This window comes from Cyprinodon tularosa, unplaced genomic scaffold (assembly GCF_016077235.1).
Source record: "Cyprinodon tularosa strain WSP-4 unplaced genomic scaffold, ASM1607723v1 ctg225, whole genome shotgun sequence".
In the NCBI taxonomy this organism is placed as follows: domain Eukaryota; kingdom Metazoa; phylum Chordata; class Actinopteri; order Cyprinodontiformes; family Cyprinodontidae; genus Cyprinodon; species Cyprinodon tularosa.
The window spans coordinates 94,752-113,506 of record NW_024038839.1 but is presented as its reverse complement, the minus strand read 5'-3'; the positions used below and the strand labels follow the sequence as shown (position 1 = coordinate 113,506).

Genomic DNA, 18,755 nt, shown 5'->3' with positions numbered 1-18,755 from the left:
AGCTCCCCACAAGCTGTGGCGAAAATCATCAAAGAAGTTCTGCAGATGGATCGAGATATAAAGGTGGACCGTTCACACCGCACACTCACCGGGAAAGGACCCAGAGACCGGGAGACACCAAGAGTCATCATCGCTAAATTACATCATGACGGAGACGCGGCGGAGATTCTGAGGAGAGCCCGAGACAGAGCTCCGCTTTCCTACAATGGACATCGTGTCAGCTTCTTCCCCGATTACACGGCCAGCGTAGCCAAAGCAAGAGCCACCTTCACGGAGGTACGGAAGGCGCTACGGGGTAATAAAGAAGTCCGCTACGGCCTCCTCTACCCGGCCCGATTTCGGATCACATACCATAATGAAGAAAAGGAGTTCCTCGACCCTAAAATGGCTATGGAATATGTCCGGAACAATATTACCCCAATAGAGCAAGCCGAATAAAGGTACCGTGAGCCTATACAGACAATAATATTAGAAAATATATCCATTGTTGTGACTATCTCTCAAACTGCTCTCTTTTATGATGATAAATCTATATTCTTTAACAATATGAGCAAATTTGCTGTTTTACTTCCAGATTCTTGTTTTTTTTTAGGATTTGCAGGAGCTTGTGCGGTATATTTGAAGCTTTTATAGCTAACTTGCTTTCTCCATTACGACTTTGGCTTTTTTTTTTTTTTTCTCTCATCTTATTTTCATATCTAAGCGCACCCCTGCACACAGACTCTACCTTGACTGTGCACTTTAGCAGCTCATTTTAGCTGCTGGGGACTATGTCCCAAGTATATAAACATTGTATCTACCTGTTCTATGTTCTCTTAGTTCTGTTCCCTCTGTCCCCCAGGGTTACCGTTGTCAAAAAATTATATTATCCCTCTCTGTTTGGTTCTGCGCACACTGTGTATATGTCCCTTGGACCCCACACAGACAAGACAGTGTTTTGCATAAAGGACTTATGGCCATTTCAGATATATTCCGAGATGTTCAAACATAGATCACATAGAGCTAATGGATGACCCACTTAAAATTGTAACTTACAATGTAAAGGGACTCAATAATCCAGTCAAAAGAAAGAAAATATTGACTCAAATAAAACAAATTAATTGTCACATTGCTTTTCTCCAAGAAACCCACCTATCTGATACAGAGCATGAAAAATTAAAAAAATCTTGGGCAGACAAGGCTTTCTATTCATCCCACCAGTCAGGAAAAAAGAAAGGTGTTGTCATACTTATGCACCGACAGATTAATTTCACACAAACGTTGTTACATAGAGATACAGAGGGAAGATACGTGTTAGTTAATGGTACAATTGATGGCATAGAAGTATCGCTTGTAAATGTATATGCACCCAACTTGGATGCACCAGATTTCATAAAGTCACTGTTTAAGGTAATATTACAGCACAGCACCGGGCTGTTGTTGATGGGTGGGGACTTCAATTGTATTTTGTCACAAATATTGGACAGATCACCCACACCAAGAACTCCACTCTCTAGAATGAGTAGGATGCTCAAATATCAGATCATAGAGACAGGTATTGTAGATGTATGGAGGAGCAGGTTTCCCAGAATTAAAGACTTTACTTTCTACTCAAGTAGTCATGCATCCTACTCTAGGATCGACTATTTTTTTACCCCAAAGTCAGAACTGCATAGAATAGTAGATATTGAAATATTACCTATTACTATTTCTGACCATGCACCTGTCTTATTAAAATGGGATATAGGACATAGGTTAACATCTAAACAATGGAGACTTAACACGTCCCTACTCAATGACAAAGTATTCATCACATCCATTACAGCGGAGCTCAAGATGTACCTAGAAACTAATACATCTACAGAAACAACACCTCTGATATTATGGGACTGTGCCAAAGCATTCCTTCGAGGCCGCATAATTTCCTTCACATCTGCAAGGAAAAAACAAAAGGAGGCTAAACAAAAAGATTTGGAGGATAGAATCAAAGATTTGGAGTTTAAACATAAGAGATACGCTTCAGGTAAAATCCTGAAGGAATTAAATGCAACCCGCAGACAACTAAACAGTCTATTGTTAGATAAAGTAGAAGGTAACTTGAGGTTTACTAATCAAAAATATTATGAACACGGTCAGAAAGCCAGTAGGTTATTAGCATTTAGATTGAGGAAACGACAATCCTCCAATATGGTTCATAAAATAAAATCCCAAGAGACTGTTGAGACAAGTCCTGACAAAATAGCTGAGGCCTTTGCAAAATTTTATAAATTACTATATACAAATACTGATACCTGTAATAATGACCAAGAGCTTACAGAATATTTAAATAACATAAAATTGAACCAATTAACGGATGAGATGGCGCTGGAATTAGATCAACCAATTGAGGAATGGGAGATTAAGCAGATAATCAAATCACTCAAGAACAACAAAAGTCCAGGCCCAGATGGATTTACCAACGACTTCTATAAAACTTTTGTAGATCTTCTGGCCCCCTTGCTATTAAAAGCATATCATCATGCGTTAAAATCCAAAACTATGGCACCATCCTGGACAGAAGCCACAATAGTAGTAATCCACAAAGAGGGCAAGGATCCTACAGATTGCCAGTCTTATAGACCCATATCACTATTGAATACAGACTCACGCATACTTACAGCAATCCTAGCAAGACGACTTAACAAATTTATCACCCAAATCATACACCCCGATCAGACAGGATTTATTGTTGGTAGGTACTATGGTGATAATCTAAGACGCTTACTAAACCTAACAAGCGTTCAAAGAGAGAGAAAGATTGAATCAGCAATCATCTCTTTAGATGCCCAAAAGGCGTTTGATAGAGTCTCCTGGAAATATTTAATTCATACCCTTAAACGCTTTGGATTTGGTCCATATTTTGTTGATTGGGTGAAAACACCTCTCCACAGGCAGCAGTTAAAGTTAACGGCTATAGGTCTACTAGATTCTCATTAGAACGGGGGTGCAGACAGGGATGCCCACTCTCACCCCTCCTGTTTGCCATTAGTATTGAACCACTAGCTCAACTCATTAGAGAGGATCCTAATATTAAAGGGATAGAAATCAATAAAGACGTACACAAAATTTCATTATATGCTGATGACGTATTTTTGTACTTGACAGAACCTAAATCAACAATCCCCCACCTAAAAGAGCTCATCTCTCAATATGGATTCTATTCAGGTTATAAAATCAACATAGAAAAAACGGAAGCTATGGATGTAAATAGCACAATTTCAGACCTCATAAAAGTACAGAGTGGATTCAAATGGCCCAAGAACGGTATCAAATATCTGGGTATTCAAATACCTCCGTCTCTATGTGACCTCTATGAGACAAACTATAATAAACTTCTACGAATCATTAAAAATGACCTGGAGCGTTGGGATACCCTCCCCATCTCTCTGATAGGACGTGTTGAAAGTATCCGCATGAATGTGTTACCAAGACTACTCTATTTATTCCAGATGCTACCTGTGGAAATTCCCAAATCTACCTTTGACACAATAGATAAAATGATAACTGGATTCATTTGGCAAAAAAAGCGTCCTAGAATCAGACTGAAAACTCTACAGTTACCTAAATCCAAGGGGGGCTTTAAACTCCCAAATTTAAAATATTACTACTGGGCTGCACAACTTAAACCCCTACTAGCATGGCTACAGAATAGTGCAGATACTCGCTGGTTGGAAATAGAAGAAAGCAGATGCTCAGTACCACTGCAAACATTACCTTTCTTAGATACCCCTGCAAAGGAAATGACAACCTGGACAAAAAATACCCTTAAAGTCTGGAAATCAATACAATCGGCTTTTAAGTTATCAAAGCAGATTTCACTTTTATCAAATATAGGATTTATAAAGACATTTACACCAAACAATTTAGATTCCGGGTTCAAAAACTGGTCTAATTATGGACTATCTCATATCCATCAATTAATTAAAGAGGGAAACTTCAAAACCTTCGAGCAGATGAAAAGTGAATTTGGTCTCCCTAAGACAGACTTCTATAGATACCTACAACTTAGAACCTTTGTAACAACACACAATAATTGGACTAAACTCCGTGAATCTGCACCCATAGAAAATTTCCTAATGGACATACAAAGGGGAAAAGGTAATAACAATGTAATTAGTAAAATATATAACCTGTTTCTGTCTATGAACGGGCATGATTCCACAAACATAAAGCTTAAATGGGAAACTGAACTGCAGGAGTCAATAACAGAGGACACATGGGAAGAAATGTGTACCGACGCACAATTAACAACAAATTCTAACACATGGAGAGAATTCAAATGGAAAGTAATAGTCTGATTTTTCAGAACGCCAACAATAACCAGTAAAATGGGCCCAACTCAACCAAGTTCATGTTGGAGAAACTGCGGGACACAGATTGCAAATCATACGCACATCTTTTGGTCCTGCCCTAAACTAAGTGTATTTTGGGAGGACATCTTTGAAGCACTTAAAGTAATTTTCAGGAGAAATGTCCCAAAAACTCCCTTGGTGGCAATTCTGGGAGAAATACCCGATGGAATAGACAGGAAGGGGGATAGATACCTGTTAAGAATCTTGCTTACAGCAGCATTGAAATGCATAACTGTCAGATGGCTGAAGCCAGAGCCTCCTACATATAACATATGGATACAAAAAGTTTGGGACATTTACATGATGGAAGGAATAACATATTCCCTAAGGTTTCAAAAAACAGTTTTTAATACAAGATGGAGCTCTGTCATACCGTTACTAACTCAGTGACACAGCTACAGGATAGCCCTTTTGCATTAGCGTATATCTTTGGTCGATGGAAAATACTATGAATGTGTGGATTGTCTTGTCTCAGGAGGGGATTCATTCAAGTGCTGTGTACCATTTTATTTTATTTTACTGTTATCTGCCTGTTGATTTCAATCTGTTGTCATGTATGCATTATTACATGTGTTAGAACACCCACTGACTCACCTTTCGATGTCTCGTGTAATATAGTGGCTTAGGTCGGTGGAGACAAAGATTGTAACTGTGTTCATCTGTTATTAAAAATAAAAAAAATAAAGTTCAAAAAAAAAAAAAAAAAAAATAAGAGAAAAACTTAGTTCAGGTTGAGTTAAACTTTCCTCTGAACTAAAACTCTGAAACCTAGGAATTAATGATTACTTCAGAATGTGTATAAGGAAACTTTTTATTTTTAAAGTTGGTGATGTCTTATTTTTTATAGCTGCAATGTTGAAAATGTTCATGTTTGTTAAAACAAATATGCTCTTACACTCATTAATATCTCAACTGGTAATTTTGGTAGGAATGTATCAGGGTGGGGCAGTGTGCTTGTCTGTATTTGTGTATGGCAGGAGGGGCATATGCGGTAGGGGGCCAGTGCCCCAGTAAAGCTTTGTGCCTAGCAACGCCCCTGGTTATTCATTTGTTTATCTATATGAGGAAAATTGAACAGTCTGAAATTATTATTATAATTTTTTTTTTCAAGGAAAGCGATGGTTTCATCCTATCACCCAACTTTACCGGACACTGAGAGAAAACGCAACAACAATTCTAGAGTTACTACTTAATTAACCCAAAAATGTCCCTTAAATATATGTATAGGTAATATGTACTGTATGTTTCCCCATCAATATCTAGTAAGCAACCTATTCACATAATTTATTTGATTTAAAGAACCTTAAATGTAGCACCTGTGACCAATTTACCTCAGTCACACTAAATTAGGATAATTAATTCAAAGATGTGTAATTATCTCTTGTGGGTTTTACTGCAGAGAGGTCTAACTGTTATTAGCTGCTATTACTTTAAAAAAGCCTTGGGAGCTACATTTTAAGTAAATCCCCAAAAGCAAGTCGCTTAATATAATTCTTTTGACTTTTTTGGCTTTGAGGAGGGTTAAGTAAGTCTACCGATGCTAAAGAAACACATTAAATTGAGAGAGTTAGAGATTTGGTTTGACTCTTCAAAGAGTTTTATTTAAGGAAAGTATGCATTTGGCATTTTCCTCTGCCACTGTGGCATAAGAAAACACCAATGCAGTCAACTTTAAACCCTAAAATTGTTAACAGTCAATGTTTGGACAAAGTTCAGGGGCTGAATTTAAGGGGAGAAAATGTGTGCATATTTCCACTGTCCAGTTCAGGCTGTCATACCCTTGTGGTGGTCAAATGCAGGGGCTTAATCTTGTTAACATTAAACAGCAGGGGCTGAATCTGTGTCTGAGGGGTTGATTCAAATATGTGATAATTTCCATACTCTAGTTTAAGCTGTCATAATAAAACACAGAGGGGATCAACTTTTATACTTTAATATTGTTAAGCTCTCAAGAACATTTTGGAAGAAAATCTATGAGTAGGAGATTTCATGCAGTAGAATGTAGGGATTAAATCTGGATCACTGTTTTGTGGATTTTTAATTGCGGCCAAGACCTTTGGCATGATTCTCCTTATATATATATATATATATATATATATATATATATATATATATATATATATATACTTTTAAGAAATGATAGAAAATGTGTCAGTTTCAATAGAAGAGTGGTCGAAAGTGAGACACTTGAATCCACCCACTTAACCATATGATTCACAAGCTGGAACAACATTAACAATTAACAAACCCATATATGAAGCTGAAGTTTATCTGATGGAAATTTCATTTTGTAGCTTTCAACAGTTTTTTTTTTTTTTGCTTGTTTTATTTTTATGAAATTACGATTCCTGACTGTTCAGCTTAAACCCTTGAAAAAAAACGTTTTGATTTTATTTACGGTCAGAAAGCTTAATCTCATAATTTACTGATTTCCCTCAGTATATCTCCTAATACTATAGAAATATGTTGTTGTTTTTTCAATTCAGCAAACCCTATGCAGGATGCATGGATTAAGATTACTTAAAACCCTGGGTTTTAGGGTTTAAGCAGTTTGATTTAGCAAACATGCTATTCTAATTTGTGAGTCCTGACTTGTATCTAAGCTGATAATCTGTGGAAGGAGATGAAGATCAGGGGATGACAAGAGTCCCAGCAAAACTGAAAGTCTTGGAGCTGATTAACAAAGATAAATATCAAATCAAAAATACCCTTGGAAAGAATCAAAAAGCTATAATTAGAAGGCTTAATTGCTCTAATGGCAGGAGAGATTTGTTCACAGATTATAAAGAAGGATATAAATAATTTTTGACACAATGTTTTAGTAAATGGTCTATACTTCTGTATAGCTACCTTTATAGCCTTTATCAAGTCCAGAACCTCAATGAACTTTTGTACAGGCAGTCATTAACACAAACATTCCCAAACTAATGGTGGTGAGAACTGACACAGATAATATGGGCGCTAGAACCAACAACCTATAAATTACAGGACCCTGACAATAACTCCTGAGCTCATTCTAACACTTTCTGCTTTGTTCATAATCAACATTCCTTGGCCACATTTATTAAATGACAGAAATCAATGATTCAGGGCTTGAGTGTACTGTATATCAACTCTCCTAAATCCTGATCTGATTTTTTTTTTTTTTCTGTAAGATAAGGAATAAACGGTTTGTTTCCCTACATTAAACACTCTAGATACAACAAATTGAACATCTGGATTCCATTTAGGGTTTCTATAAAACATATAATGTGTTATTTTTTTACCCAGATTCACTGCTCCTATCTCGATTGACTTTGTCAGGATAAGAAAAATACAGCCGTACAAAAAGCTGTGCAACCTAATAGTAATTTCTTCACCTCTCTAAAAAAAACTCTTTTTTTACTCCATTTGGAGAAAACTAAATCATTTTAATGTCAACCTTGTTCCCGTGAACTAAGACTTCAGTTCACTTCAACAGTTATGTTATCTAAATTCAGTGAATCGTTTTCAGTCTTCTGATGCTTTTATCTCTTTTCTCTTTTCATCTTTTGATTTTGCAGTAATTTGAATGAAAAGCGCAGCTCTGGCACTACTGTTTAAAGTACAACTTTAAACACCTGTTCAAAAGCCATTATATTTTTTCTTTTTCTAAAATAAGCCTCAATATGTGACCTATGTCTGTTCTATCACAAGAATGGTGAGTTTATTTTTCAGCTGCATTCAATTTCAAGTCATCTGGTAGGTATTTGAATTTCCACAGTGTGCATGTCAAAATACTCCACCCTATAGTTATGTTGAATATTAATCTACCGTATATGTTAGTAGCCACTGCGTAGTCCTCAATTCTACATCTGTAGGAACTTTATGAAGTTAAAATAGCTCCACAGCAGAGCTGGAAACATCTCAGAGTCTAGCTTTTACTTTTCTACTAAAACATTTGAACTTTCCATGGAAAAAGGGAGGGAAGCCTAGAGTCCTTCCCTCTGGTGCCATTATTGTGGCTTTGCTGATGAAGATAAATGACTGAAGCAAACCACATCACAGCAGAGGTCTCATTAACCATGAAAGCTGTGGGTCTGTGCTCTGATTACACTCTGTGTTTGTGTATGGTTAGGTTCGTCCCCGTGCTCTCACCACATCAAGGATGAGCGTATTGATGTCAAAGTTTGGCTTCTTCTTCACACTGCGGATGACGCAGCTCTGCACCATGGTGCCTCCACACTCCACCTGCAGGCTTGGAGACGTAACACTGGACAGCTGGAAACTCTTGAGGTTTCGAACGCCCCACGCTAAGATCTAACAGAGGAAAAGGGGAATAGAGTTTATTTTTTCACCCAGGCTGGACGTCCAATTATTTGCAGATTCCAACAGAATTACTTAATTGGAGATGAGTGGGGGCTTTAAGTGGCCCTTCTTTTTGATCTTTTTTATGGCTTTATGTGGAAAAGCTATATGTATTCAGTTTAAAGAGTGAAGGAGAATAGAATAAAAAATCGGACTTTGCAGTAATTCAAACTCAAAACCTTTTTCCCTTAAAAAGGAAAAAAGCTGCATGCTCTAAAAGCACACAGAGGGCTCACTATCTTCATAAATTGCCTTGTCTGCATAAGGAAAAAGTGATCTGCAAAGGGTTTTTATTTAAGCTAGAATTAGACTGACTCTGAGGTACTGTTACTTCAGGTTTATTAGCTTTAAACTTTACACTGACCTATTAGTAATATTTTTTCCGTGTTTTTCTTAACTTTTTAAACTTAAGTCCCCTCAATGCTGCTGACTGCATTTAGGATATTGACTGCTAAATGTTAACCCACATGATTCCACTTTAAAACCCCTGCAAAAGCCGCATGTATTATCATTAAAGTGCTTATTTTTCAGTTTCCCAGCACATCAGTAAATAATGTTTGAAGAAAAACTTCAAACATCTTTCTGTCAAAGATTTAATTTTTTTACATTTTTGCGTAAAAAAACAATAAAACAAACTGGCATTAGCTTTTGTTACTGCTGCACCTCAATAGCAGTTCTTTGCAGAACAGGTTTGATGCCCTGGGGAATCATGAAGACATTGGGCTCCCTCTGAGGAGGTGGATAGGGAAGGTCCGTCTCCTCCGGCTGCCAAAGCAAAAGAAAGCAGCAGGTCAAAACCCCCCAAAAAAAACAAAAAAAAACATTAAAAAACTAGTTTGAGCTACATCACACAGTGAGTCATGCTTTTTGAAATTATGCAATGCTGTTAAAGTTGTTTTTAACACTCAAATAAAGAGGTTCTGAGACAACTAGGTTTAGGTAATTGTAAGTTTTTAAACACAAACAGTAAATCTTTTAGTTTGACAATTTCCTTATAAAGAAAGCTCTCAAAATGTAAACAAGAAAAACATCGATTTAAAGGTTTTGTGGAAGGCTAAAGACAACCTTTATATAATGTGCAATATTTGTCAAATTACAAACTGAAACAATGCTTTTTTCCCCCTAAAATGTTAACATAACCTCTTTAGGCTTCCATTCACCTTTGTAAACATGAAACAAGTTAGTAAGAGAAACAGAGGGTCTACAGATGATAAATAACATGCTTGCATGACTGCTTTTCCAGCTGAGTTATCTAAGGAATTAAAGACATGAAACATGATGACTGTAGGTTGGTTTGATGGTTCATGTGTATGTTTTTAAAATGTACCCATTGCTGCAGGTTTTCAGAGAGGAATCCTGGAAACATCAACTGAGGAATCCAAAATGAAGAAAAGAAAAAAACAAAGCAGAATAGGAAGAAACAAACTTAATACACACATAAAACATGATAACTGTCTTGTATTAAATCACAACAATCAGGCTGAGTTGATTGATTTAAGAAGCGGGGATTAAGGGGTTTCTTTTTAAGCTACAATTTCTGGCTCATGGCTTTAATATTTAATACAGAGATTTTTTTCTGTTTAGGTCTTTTTTAAAGCTTATTATCATCCCTTATTTCCATCAACTCTGTTCAAATAATGTCTTCTGATTTTACTCAGTGTGGTTTTACCTCGTCCAGCACATGGGTTGAACTGACGACATCGCCCTGTGTTTAAGAAAATAATGCTTTATTGCACATAGATCAACAATATAACAGTAAATGTATAAATACAGTAAATAAATCAGAATAATAATGATATTTAAATTACAATGATTTAAACATAAACTGACCTCTAGACCTGGAAGGTGGTGAACTGCAGGCTGTAGATGCAATAAGAGAGGACCAATTAGAAAGAGAAAGATGACTGGTAGAGGTTTGGTTTCTGTGCTTTTTAGCTTTTAGACTTGTTAAGACTACATTACCAACCCGAGTAAGTACACTAAAATCTAATTTTTTTATTGGAAACCCAACAAATAGGAGTCGATCAAATCAATTTTGTTAAGTAAGGAAGTACCACAAAAACTTGTGAACTTAAAGGTTTGTAAAATATTTTGATTTTGAATATAAATCTATTTAAATTAAAGATAATCAGTTTCAATCTAATGTGTGTTCATTTTAAATTCAGGTCACCCTAAACAAATAATTAAAACCAATTCCAAAAGAACTGCTACATTATGCAGATAAATCTCTTGAATTACTTTCACCAAAAAATATGCAGTTGCTTAATTTTAAACCGTAGCATGTCTGTTCAGCCCCGCTAACTTAAAAGACCCGCCCAATTTAGGTCTTCAATGATTCACAAGCTTTGTTTTCTAGTTAACTCAGTAATAGCTAATTCTACTGGAACAATAAGCATATGATATTTTATTCCACTGTCAAAATACACAATCAAGGACAAAGGGGTTAATATAATGTGCAGTGAATCATGTGACCAGCAGATCAGACAAGACTCTCCTACTACATTCACACTGGATGCGCTATGGGCAACAGAAGCAGCCATTTTACATGCAAAGTCAATGGCTGAAGCACATCGAGGAGCATCAAAAAGTCCTGCAGCGCATCTTGAGCAGCGGGAGCAGCGCATCTTGACACACCTGAGCAGCTGAAGCAGCGCCTCATGAGCTTATAAACATCTGACGCATTTTATGTGCTTCACAAGTATCAGATCCTGGAGTTGTAAAAATTGAACTTTTGCTCATCAACCAATCAGAGCTGCTGATCTGGGAGCTGGCAGGTAGACAGGCATGCAGCTGTTGATGCAGTATGTGGGTGTCTGAGCTCCCACAATAGGATTTTAAGGCAGGATCGTACTCTTGATGAACTGACTGCAAAGACAAGATACTTAAACTCCTCCACTTGGGGCAGGACACCCCCCCTGACCCGGAGAAGGCACTCTACCCTTTTCCGGCTCAAGACCATGGCCTCGGATTTGGAGGCACTGATCCCCATCCCGGCCGCTTCACACTCGGCTGCGAACCGATCCAGCGAGAGCTGCAGATCACGACCTGATGAAGCCAATAGGACCACATCATCTGCAAAAAGCAGAGACGCAATCCTAAGGCCACCAAAACGGATCCCCTCAACACCTTGGCTGCGCCTAGAAATTCTGTCCATGAAGGTAATGAACAGAATCGGTGACAAAGGGCAGCCCTGGCGGAGTCCAACTCTCACTGAAAACGAGCCCGACTTACTGCCGGCAATGCGGACCAGACTCTGACACCGGTCATACAGGGACCTGACAGCCCGTATCAAAGGGCCCGGCACCCCGTACTCCCGGAGAACCCCCCACAGGGCCCCCCGAGGGACGGTCGAACGCCTTCTCCAAGTCCACAAAGCACATGTAGACTGGTTGGGCGAACTCCCATGCACCCTCCAGGACCCTGCTGAGGGTGTAGAGCTGGTCCAGCGTTCCACGACCAGGACGGAAACCACACTGCTCTTCCTGAATCCGAGGTTCGACTATCCGACGGACCCTCCTCTCCAGCACCCCCGAATAGACCTTGCCGGGGAGGCTTAAGAGTGTGACTCCTCTGTAATTGGAGCACACCCTCCGGTCCCCCTTTTTGAATAGGGGGACCACCACCCCAGTCTGCCAATCCAGGGGGACTGCCCCCGATGTCCATGCAATGTTGAAGAGTCGTGTCAGCCAACACAACCCTACAACATCCAGGACCTTCAGGAACTCCGGGCGGATCTCATCCACCCCCGGGGCCCTGCCACCGAGGAGCTTTTTAACCACCTCGGCGACCTCGCCCACAGAGATTGGAGAGCCCAGTCCAGAGTCCCCAGGCCCAGCTTCCTCAATGGAAGACATGTTGGTGGGATTGAGGAGGTCTTCGAAGTATTCCGCCCACCGACCCACAACGTCCCGAGTCGAGGTCAGCAGCACACCATCCCCACTATAAACAGTGTTGGTGCTGCACCGCTTCCCCCTCCTGAGACGCCGGATGGCGGACCAGAATTGCTTCGGAGCCGTGCGGAAGTCTTTCTCCATGGCCTCTCCAAACTCCTCCCACACCCGAGTTTTTGCCTCAGCAACCATCCGAGCCGCATGCCGCTTCGCCCGCCGGTACCCATCAGCTGATTCCGGAGTCCCACAGGCCAAAAAGGCCCGATAGGCCTCCTTCTTCAACCTGACAGCATCCCTCACCGGAGGTGTCCACCAACGGGTTCGAGGGTTGCCGCCACGACAGGCACCGACAACCTTGCGGCCGCAGCTCAGATAAGCCGCCTCGACAATGGAGGAACGGAACATGGTCCACTCGGACTCAATATCCCCCACCTCCCCCGGGATGTGTTCGAAGTTCTGCCGGAGATGGGAGTTAAAGCTCCGCCTAACAGGGGACTCCGCCAGACGTTCCCAGCAGACCCTCACAACACGTTTGGGCCTGCCAGGTCTGACCGGCATCCTCCCCCACCACCGGAGCCAACTCACCACCAGGTAGTGGTCAGTGGAAAGCTCAGCACCTCTCTTCACCCGAGTGTCCAAGACATACGGCCGCAAGTCCGATGAAACGATGACAAAGTCGATCATCAAACTGCGGCCTAGGGTGTCCTGGTGCCATGTGCACATATGGACACCCTTATGCTTGAACATGGTGTTCGTTATGGACAATCCATGACGAGCACAGAAGTCCAACAACAGAACACCACTCGAGTTCAGATCAGGGCAGCCATTCCTCCCAACCACGCCCCTCCAGGTCTCACTGTCATTGCCCACGTGAGCGTTGAAGTCTCCCAGCAGATCAAGGGAGTCCCCAGGAGGGGCACCACTATACATTGCATTAAATAAAAATAATAATATAGAAAGGTCTTAGATAACATTTATAAAACAAGACTCAACAAGAGACAAACAGGTTTTACATTCTTCTTCTTCCGAGATGCAAGATGTTTTACATCACTCAGGAAATGCTCACATATTTATATTTAAATTAAATATTCAGATTTTTTGTCAAACCTACCACTATATTAATATATATTAATGTCAGTTAGTTTGTATGGCAAACCCCAGAAAGAGAAACGCATGTTTGAAAAAAAAAAAGTGTTGACGTATGGGTAAACCTTTGACCTTTTCTCTACGTATGAGCTCGAAGGCAGCCAGTAGCTCGCCGGCAGTGGGGCTCCCTCTGCGAATCGGGAACCAGGCGAGTCGTGGCGAGGGAGTCAGGGAGGGCTGGCACACACAGCGGCCCATGAACTCATCTGCTCCCTGGACAACAATAAAACAACACAGCCATGCTAAACGTTGACTCCAGCATTTTAGTTCCTTAAGGGAAACTAACATAGAAATGACAAGAGATATGGAGGCAAAGGATTAATAGAAAGAGTTTAAATACTCACATATGAGTCCTCATCATAAAGCTCCACCACAATTTCAGGAGGATTCGCGATGGTTGCCTCTGGGTCTCCAAAAATCTCCACCTCGTAGAAGATAAGCGTCTGATCCCACGTGGGATTGAGGGTGTTACGGACGGTCACTGTCCGCTGAGACTGATGGAGGAATGACACAATGGCGTAGGGATCTGGAAAGATAGCAGCAATAACTTCATCCAAGGCATTGAACATGAAATCACCTTTACTCTGGAAAATTAAACACCAACTGCACATTCTGTGTTTTAAAAAGTGTTCATACCTCTGTTTTTACATGCTGGCAGATCAGATTTCATTTTGCTTTATGGGAAAAACTGATAATAATTCAGATTATTTTTCAAGTGCAAGAAAAATTGTACCGAATTTTAATGTTTTAATAGAATTCAAATGTTAAAGTATGTAATGCAACTTTATTAAACAATTGAACGGCACCTCCCAAAAAAAGTCAGTACAAACAACTTATCTCATTATAACTGGGGCTTGGTGGAGAACATTAATGATCAATCATCATCATAAAAACCAAAGAGCACAGCTGACAGGTCAGGAAGAAATGAACCATTTAAAGCCTAAAGCATTAAAAGATCAATTAAAAAACTGTAATTTTGAATAAGTCAAATTAAAAAGTTAGAAAATAAAACCACTGGGCTTAATTTTCCAAGTTTGAAGAAATTTCGCTTCCCATCCGGGAAGTTTCTGAATTCAAAATGTCTGGATTATGGTTGAGTTCCAGGCTTTTATAGAATAGCCCAACAACAGCCTTGTTATGGCTTAGAAAACATACAAATAAAACAAAAAAACAAAACAGCTCCAACCCTTGGTAATGGGGAGTCGTTAAGGTCGTCATTGGCCTGCAATACCTGAAACTGGCCCATTCCTCTAAAAAAGGTCATTAGGCAAGGCAAGGCAAGTCAAGGCAAATGTAATTGTATAGCACAATTCAGTACAAAGACAATGCAAAGTGCTTTTCATGATTAAAATATAGGAAAATAAAACAGAATCAAAGCAAGTAGGAAAAAAAATAAAATAAAAAATTAAGAATATTAAAAGGGTCATCGTTGTCCTGGCTGACCAGGCGAGATGTTTTGGTCCCCTGCATATAGTAGATGGAGGTTAGGATGATAGCGACACCGTGATCTTCTCTATCACTCCGTCGTAGCTTTTTCCACCCTCTCTTTTTAAGGATGGTTTTTCTCTCTCAACATAAATGGCTTCAAACTTTTAAAACAAAGTCCAGTGGTTTGTTTTTGAACTGTTTTTGGAATGACTATGACCTGGATGACAGAGAATCTCTACCAGCTGTGCACACTGTACACATTAGGCCTTTCTGGAAATTTGAGAGTGTAAAGACAAACTTAAAAAATTATTTTTAAAGCCCAGAACAATAGCAGAACATAGAGAATGTGATTTAGTCAGATAAGAACAAACATCAACCTTAAGGCCTGCATGCAAGATTGCTGTGTGTGGATGAATGTTAACACTGGACACCCCACTAAACAAACCCATGGTAGTGGCAGCATGGTGCTGTGGAGGTGGATTTCTTTTACTATAGGACAGTGAATCCGGTTAAAGTTGTTTGGAAGTTGGTTAAGGACAAATGATGGATGACAACCTGTAGATATTCACTATCCAGCAGGACAACAAACAAAACTCATAATATTTTCCAGTGATTGTATAAAGTATTTATTTAGAAGAGCTCTGAATATAGCTGAATGTCATTCCTTTCAGAGTTATATTTGTGAAATATTATATTTTTTGTTTAAAACTCACAAATATACACTTTATTGTGTTGGTCTATTATAACTCCAAGGTTTCAAAGTGGCAGAACATGGAAAAGTACGGCATTGTTACATTTTCAGTGTACATTAATCCCACTGTTATGCCAAACCTGAAACAATTAGGTTGTGCTTAATGTATTGTGAATGCATTAAAGAACAGGTTCTCACTAGCAGACCAACAAATTTTGTAAGCATGTGTCCAAACTATCCCGGCATTCGGTGCGATGACATCAGCATCTTGGGAATGTCAACCTTGGGACAGAGCTCTGGGAACGCCACTCTGAGTAGTTTGTTATTCCAAGTCACAATCATCCCCTAAGCATTAAAACACACACAGACATTACTTCCAGTGAACGTGCACGTACAGTTACATGGACACGGGTCGTTTGTTGTTTTAGGCTGAGTAACGAGTCTCTGTGGAGCCGTTAGCATCAGAGTAAACAGAAGCTAAGATGCGTTTTCCCACCAGTCCTCAATTAACCCCGTTGCTGACACACATACATGTATACACACACACACAGAGTACAAACACGCCACCCATGGTGACCCATTCAATTAGCCTCCCTTCCCTACAGCCCATTAGTTCATATAAACAGAAATGCAAATAGCCCAAAGGGGTTATCTACATTTTTTGGGTCTTTTTTTTGTGTGTAAAAGGGAAGCAGCAGTAGTTGCTGCTCCAATGGAGCAACAAAGGTACATAAACACAACGCAGACGGAAGAACGGCGGGAATAGAGATGGTAAAAAAAAAAATGGAGGAATAAACTGAAGGGAAAATAAAAGATAGATAAATATAAAATTTATTTTAAATAGAGAAGGCTAAACATCTAAGTAGGGAATAAATTATTTAAAATAAAGAAAAAAAATGCAAACTTAAAATGTAACTAAATATAAAAACAAGAGTTAACGCCTTGGTATGTGAGGATATATTTACATCCCTCCGATCATTATGTAAAACATAAAATTTGTTTATCCTTTGTCTTGCTCATCATAGAAATATAATAAAGTGATTATACCAAGAGCAAGATCTTTTCAAACACCTTTTTTTTTAATATTGTGAACTTTAGATATTTGGCATCAGCACGATAGAAAGATATAAAAAGCCAAAAAACGACAGATTTAAGTCAGAAACAAGACCCCAAAAAAATGATCGACGACGGAGATGAAGAGAACATACAAGACAACAGAGGATGAAAGGCGACCACATGAAAAAGGGACGATGAATAAAAAGGAAAACCATAAAACCCTTAGTGTTTGATAGCAGACTGAGTCTTTAATCATCCTCAAACAAAATTTCCTGTAACACCAGATGAAAACACAAGTAAAGCCCCTCCATCAGATCTATTTGCCCATTAAGCTCGTGTGTGTGTGAAAGAGCAAACGAGTTTGAGTAAAGATAGTGATTTATCATTAGTTTGTTACCAGAAACCTGTTTGATGTCCCCCGTCTCTGACCCCGTTTTAAAGCAGCCTTCCATTCATCATCTCTCCCTCTGCCGTCTAGTCATGCTTTTGTTTATAAAAGCTCCGTTTTTACATGCGAGTCTGCGCCGGGCTTCTGATTAACACACACAGTAGCTGTAGTTTCCATGACCTCTTTCAATCAAAGAAAATATTTCTCTCTAACATTCTCCCCTTTCTAATTACAATCAGAGCTGTTCTATAATTAAATCAACATTTTTAAAGCTCGTTTCCCCGTATTAAACTCTTTCTGGCTCTCACGTCTCATTTACAAGCGGTATACTTTTAATGAGTTTAATGTTGTCAGATTTCTTATTTTTAATTATTAGAAGGTCAGCTAGAATCACTAGGGTTTTTCTTTTGTGAGTAATAACTCGTATCTTATTCCTTAACTCATAATTGCCAATTTGTTAATAGTTTGAAACCAGAGAAAGAGTTATGCTGCAGTTAAAGCTGCCCTTTTTTTCAAATAAAAATAAACCAAAACGACAGTTTTGGCTTTCTGTCAAGTCATTAAAACTTTGAAAGGTTAAACATGTTTCTATATATTTCGGTTTTTATACACTAGCTAATTTTATCTAATGCATTCAATTAGCTTGTTGCCAATCTAGTTCTGTCATTATTTGCCAGTCAGCACATAATTAATGCATCATTTGTAAAACTATAGGCAGTTTTGTTTTTTATATCCCTCTCAAAAATGTTATCTCAGTGATCCTAAAGTTTTTTCAAGGGATATACAGTTCAGGATAAAAAAAAAATCACTTCCGTCTGCTAAAATAAAGTAAGGAAAAAACTGAACAAATAAAAAAGAGATATTTAAACTGAGCTGTAAATTCATTTTTAAGGAGAGCCATTTGCAACAAATGGAGAAAATCTGGAATTGTAATGAGCATTATTAAAGTGAGGCTGGCCTAATCAAGTTTCTCCAAGAGAGCATTAAGGACTCATCCAAGAGGTCAAAAGGAAACCTAGAACAACATCTAAAACACTGCAGGCCTTACTGGAGTCTGCTGGGAACAGGATCTGTGATTCAACAATAAGAAACTAAGCAAAAAGAACATTCATGGGAGACTTCCCAGAAGAAAAGACCCAAAGAAAAACTCTGATTCACATTTATACAGAAACATTAGATGATATTAGGAAAACATTCTGTGACGTTATGAGACAAAAGAAGCCCTGGATGGAAGGTCTGGATCCTGTAACATCTGGTATAAAACTCACTGAATTACTGAAATAGACCATTGTACACACAGTGGTGAATACATTAGAAAAAAAAATATTTGAAAAATGGGTAATGGATTAAAACAACTACAGATGTACAGTATTAAGTTATGTTATTTTCTTTGAACCAAAACTAATGAAAACATTTCTGAAAACATGTATACATTAATATTAAAGATGTTTCATTTTTAT

The 18,755-nt window shown here is 38.8% G+C and overlaps 1 protein-coding gene across 5 annotated transcripts in view; it reads right to left on the bottom strand.

Annotated features, from left to right (window-relative positions):
- dysf (dysferlin, limb girdle muscular dystrophy 2B (autosomal recessive)) overlaps nt 1-18,755 on the bottom strand; it is a 108,837-nt gene that overhangs the window by 49,002 nt on the left and 41,080 nt on the right. For all 5 annotated transcript variants that reach the window (XM_038286440.1, XM_038286436.1, XM_038286437.1 and 2 more), the window contains 7 exons: nt 14,077-14,258; nt 13,805-13,945; nt 10,527-10,556; nt 10,366-10,401; nt 10,024-10,065; nt 9,360-9,461; nt 8,487-8,648 (listed from right to left, as the gene is read on the bottom strand). In XM_038286440.1, coding sequence (XP_038142368.1) covers nt 8,487-8,648; nt 9,360-9,461; nt 10,024-10,065; nt 10,366-10,401; nt 10,527-10,556; nt 13,805-13,945; nt 14,077-14,258 — 695 coding nt within the window. The remainder of the gene's footprint in view (nt 1-8,486; nt 8,649-9,359; nt 9,462-10,023; nt 10,066-10,365; nt 10,402-10,526; nt 10,557-13,804; nt 13,946-14,076; nt 14,259-18,755) is intronic.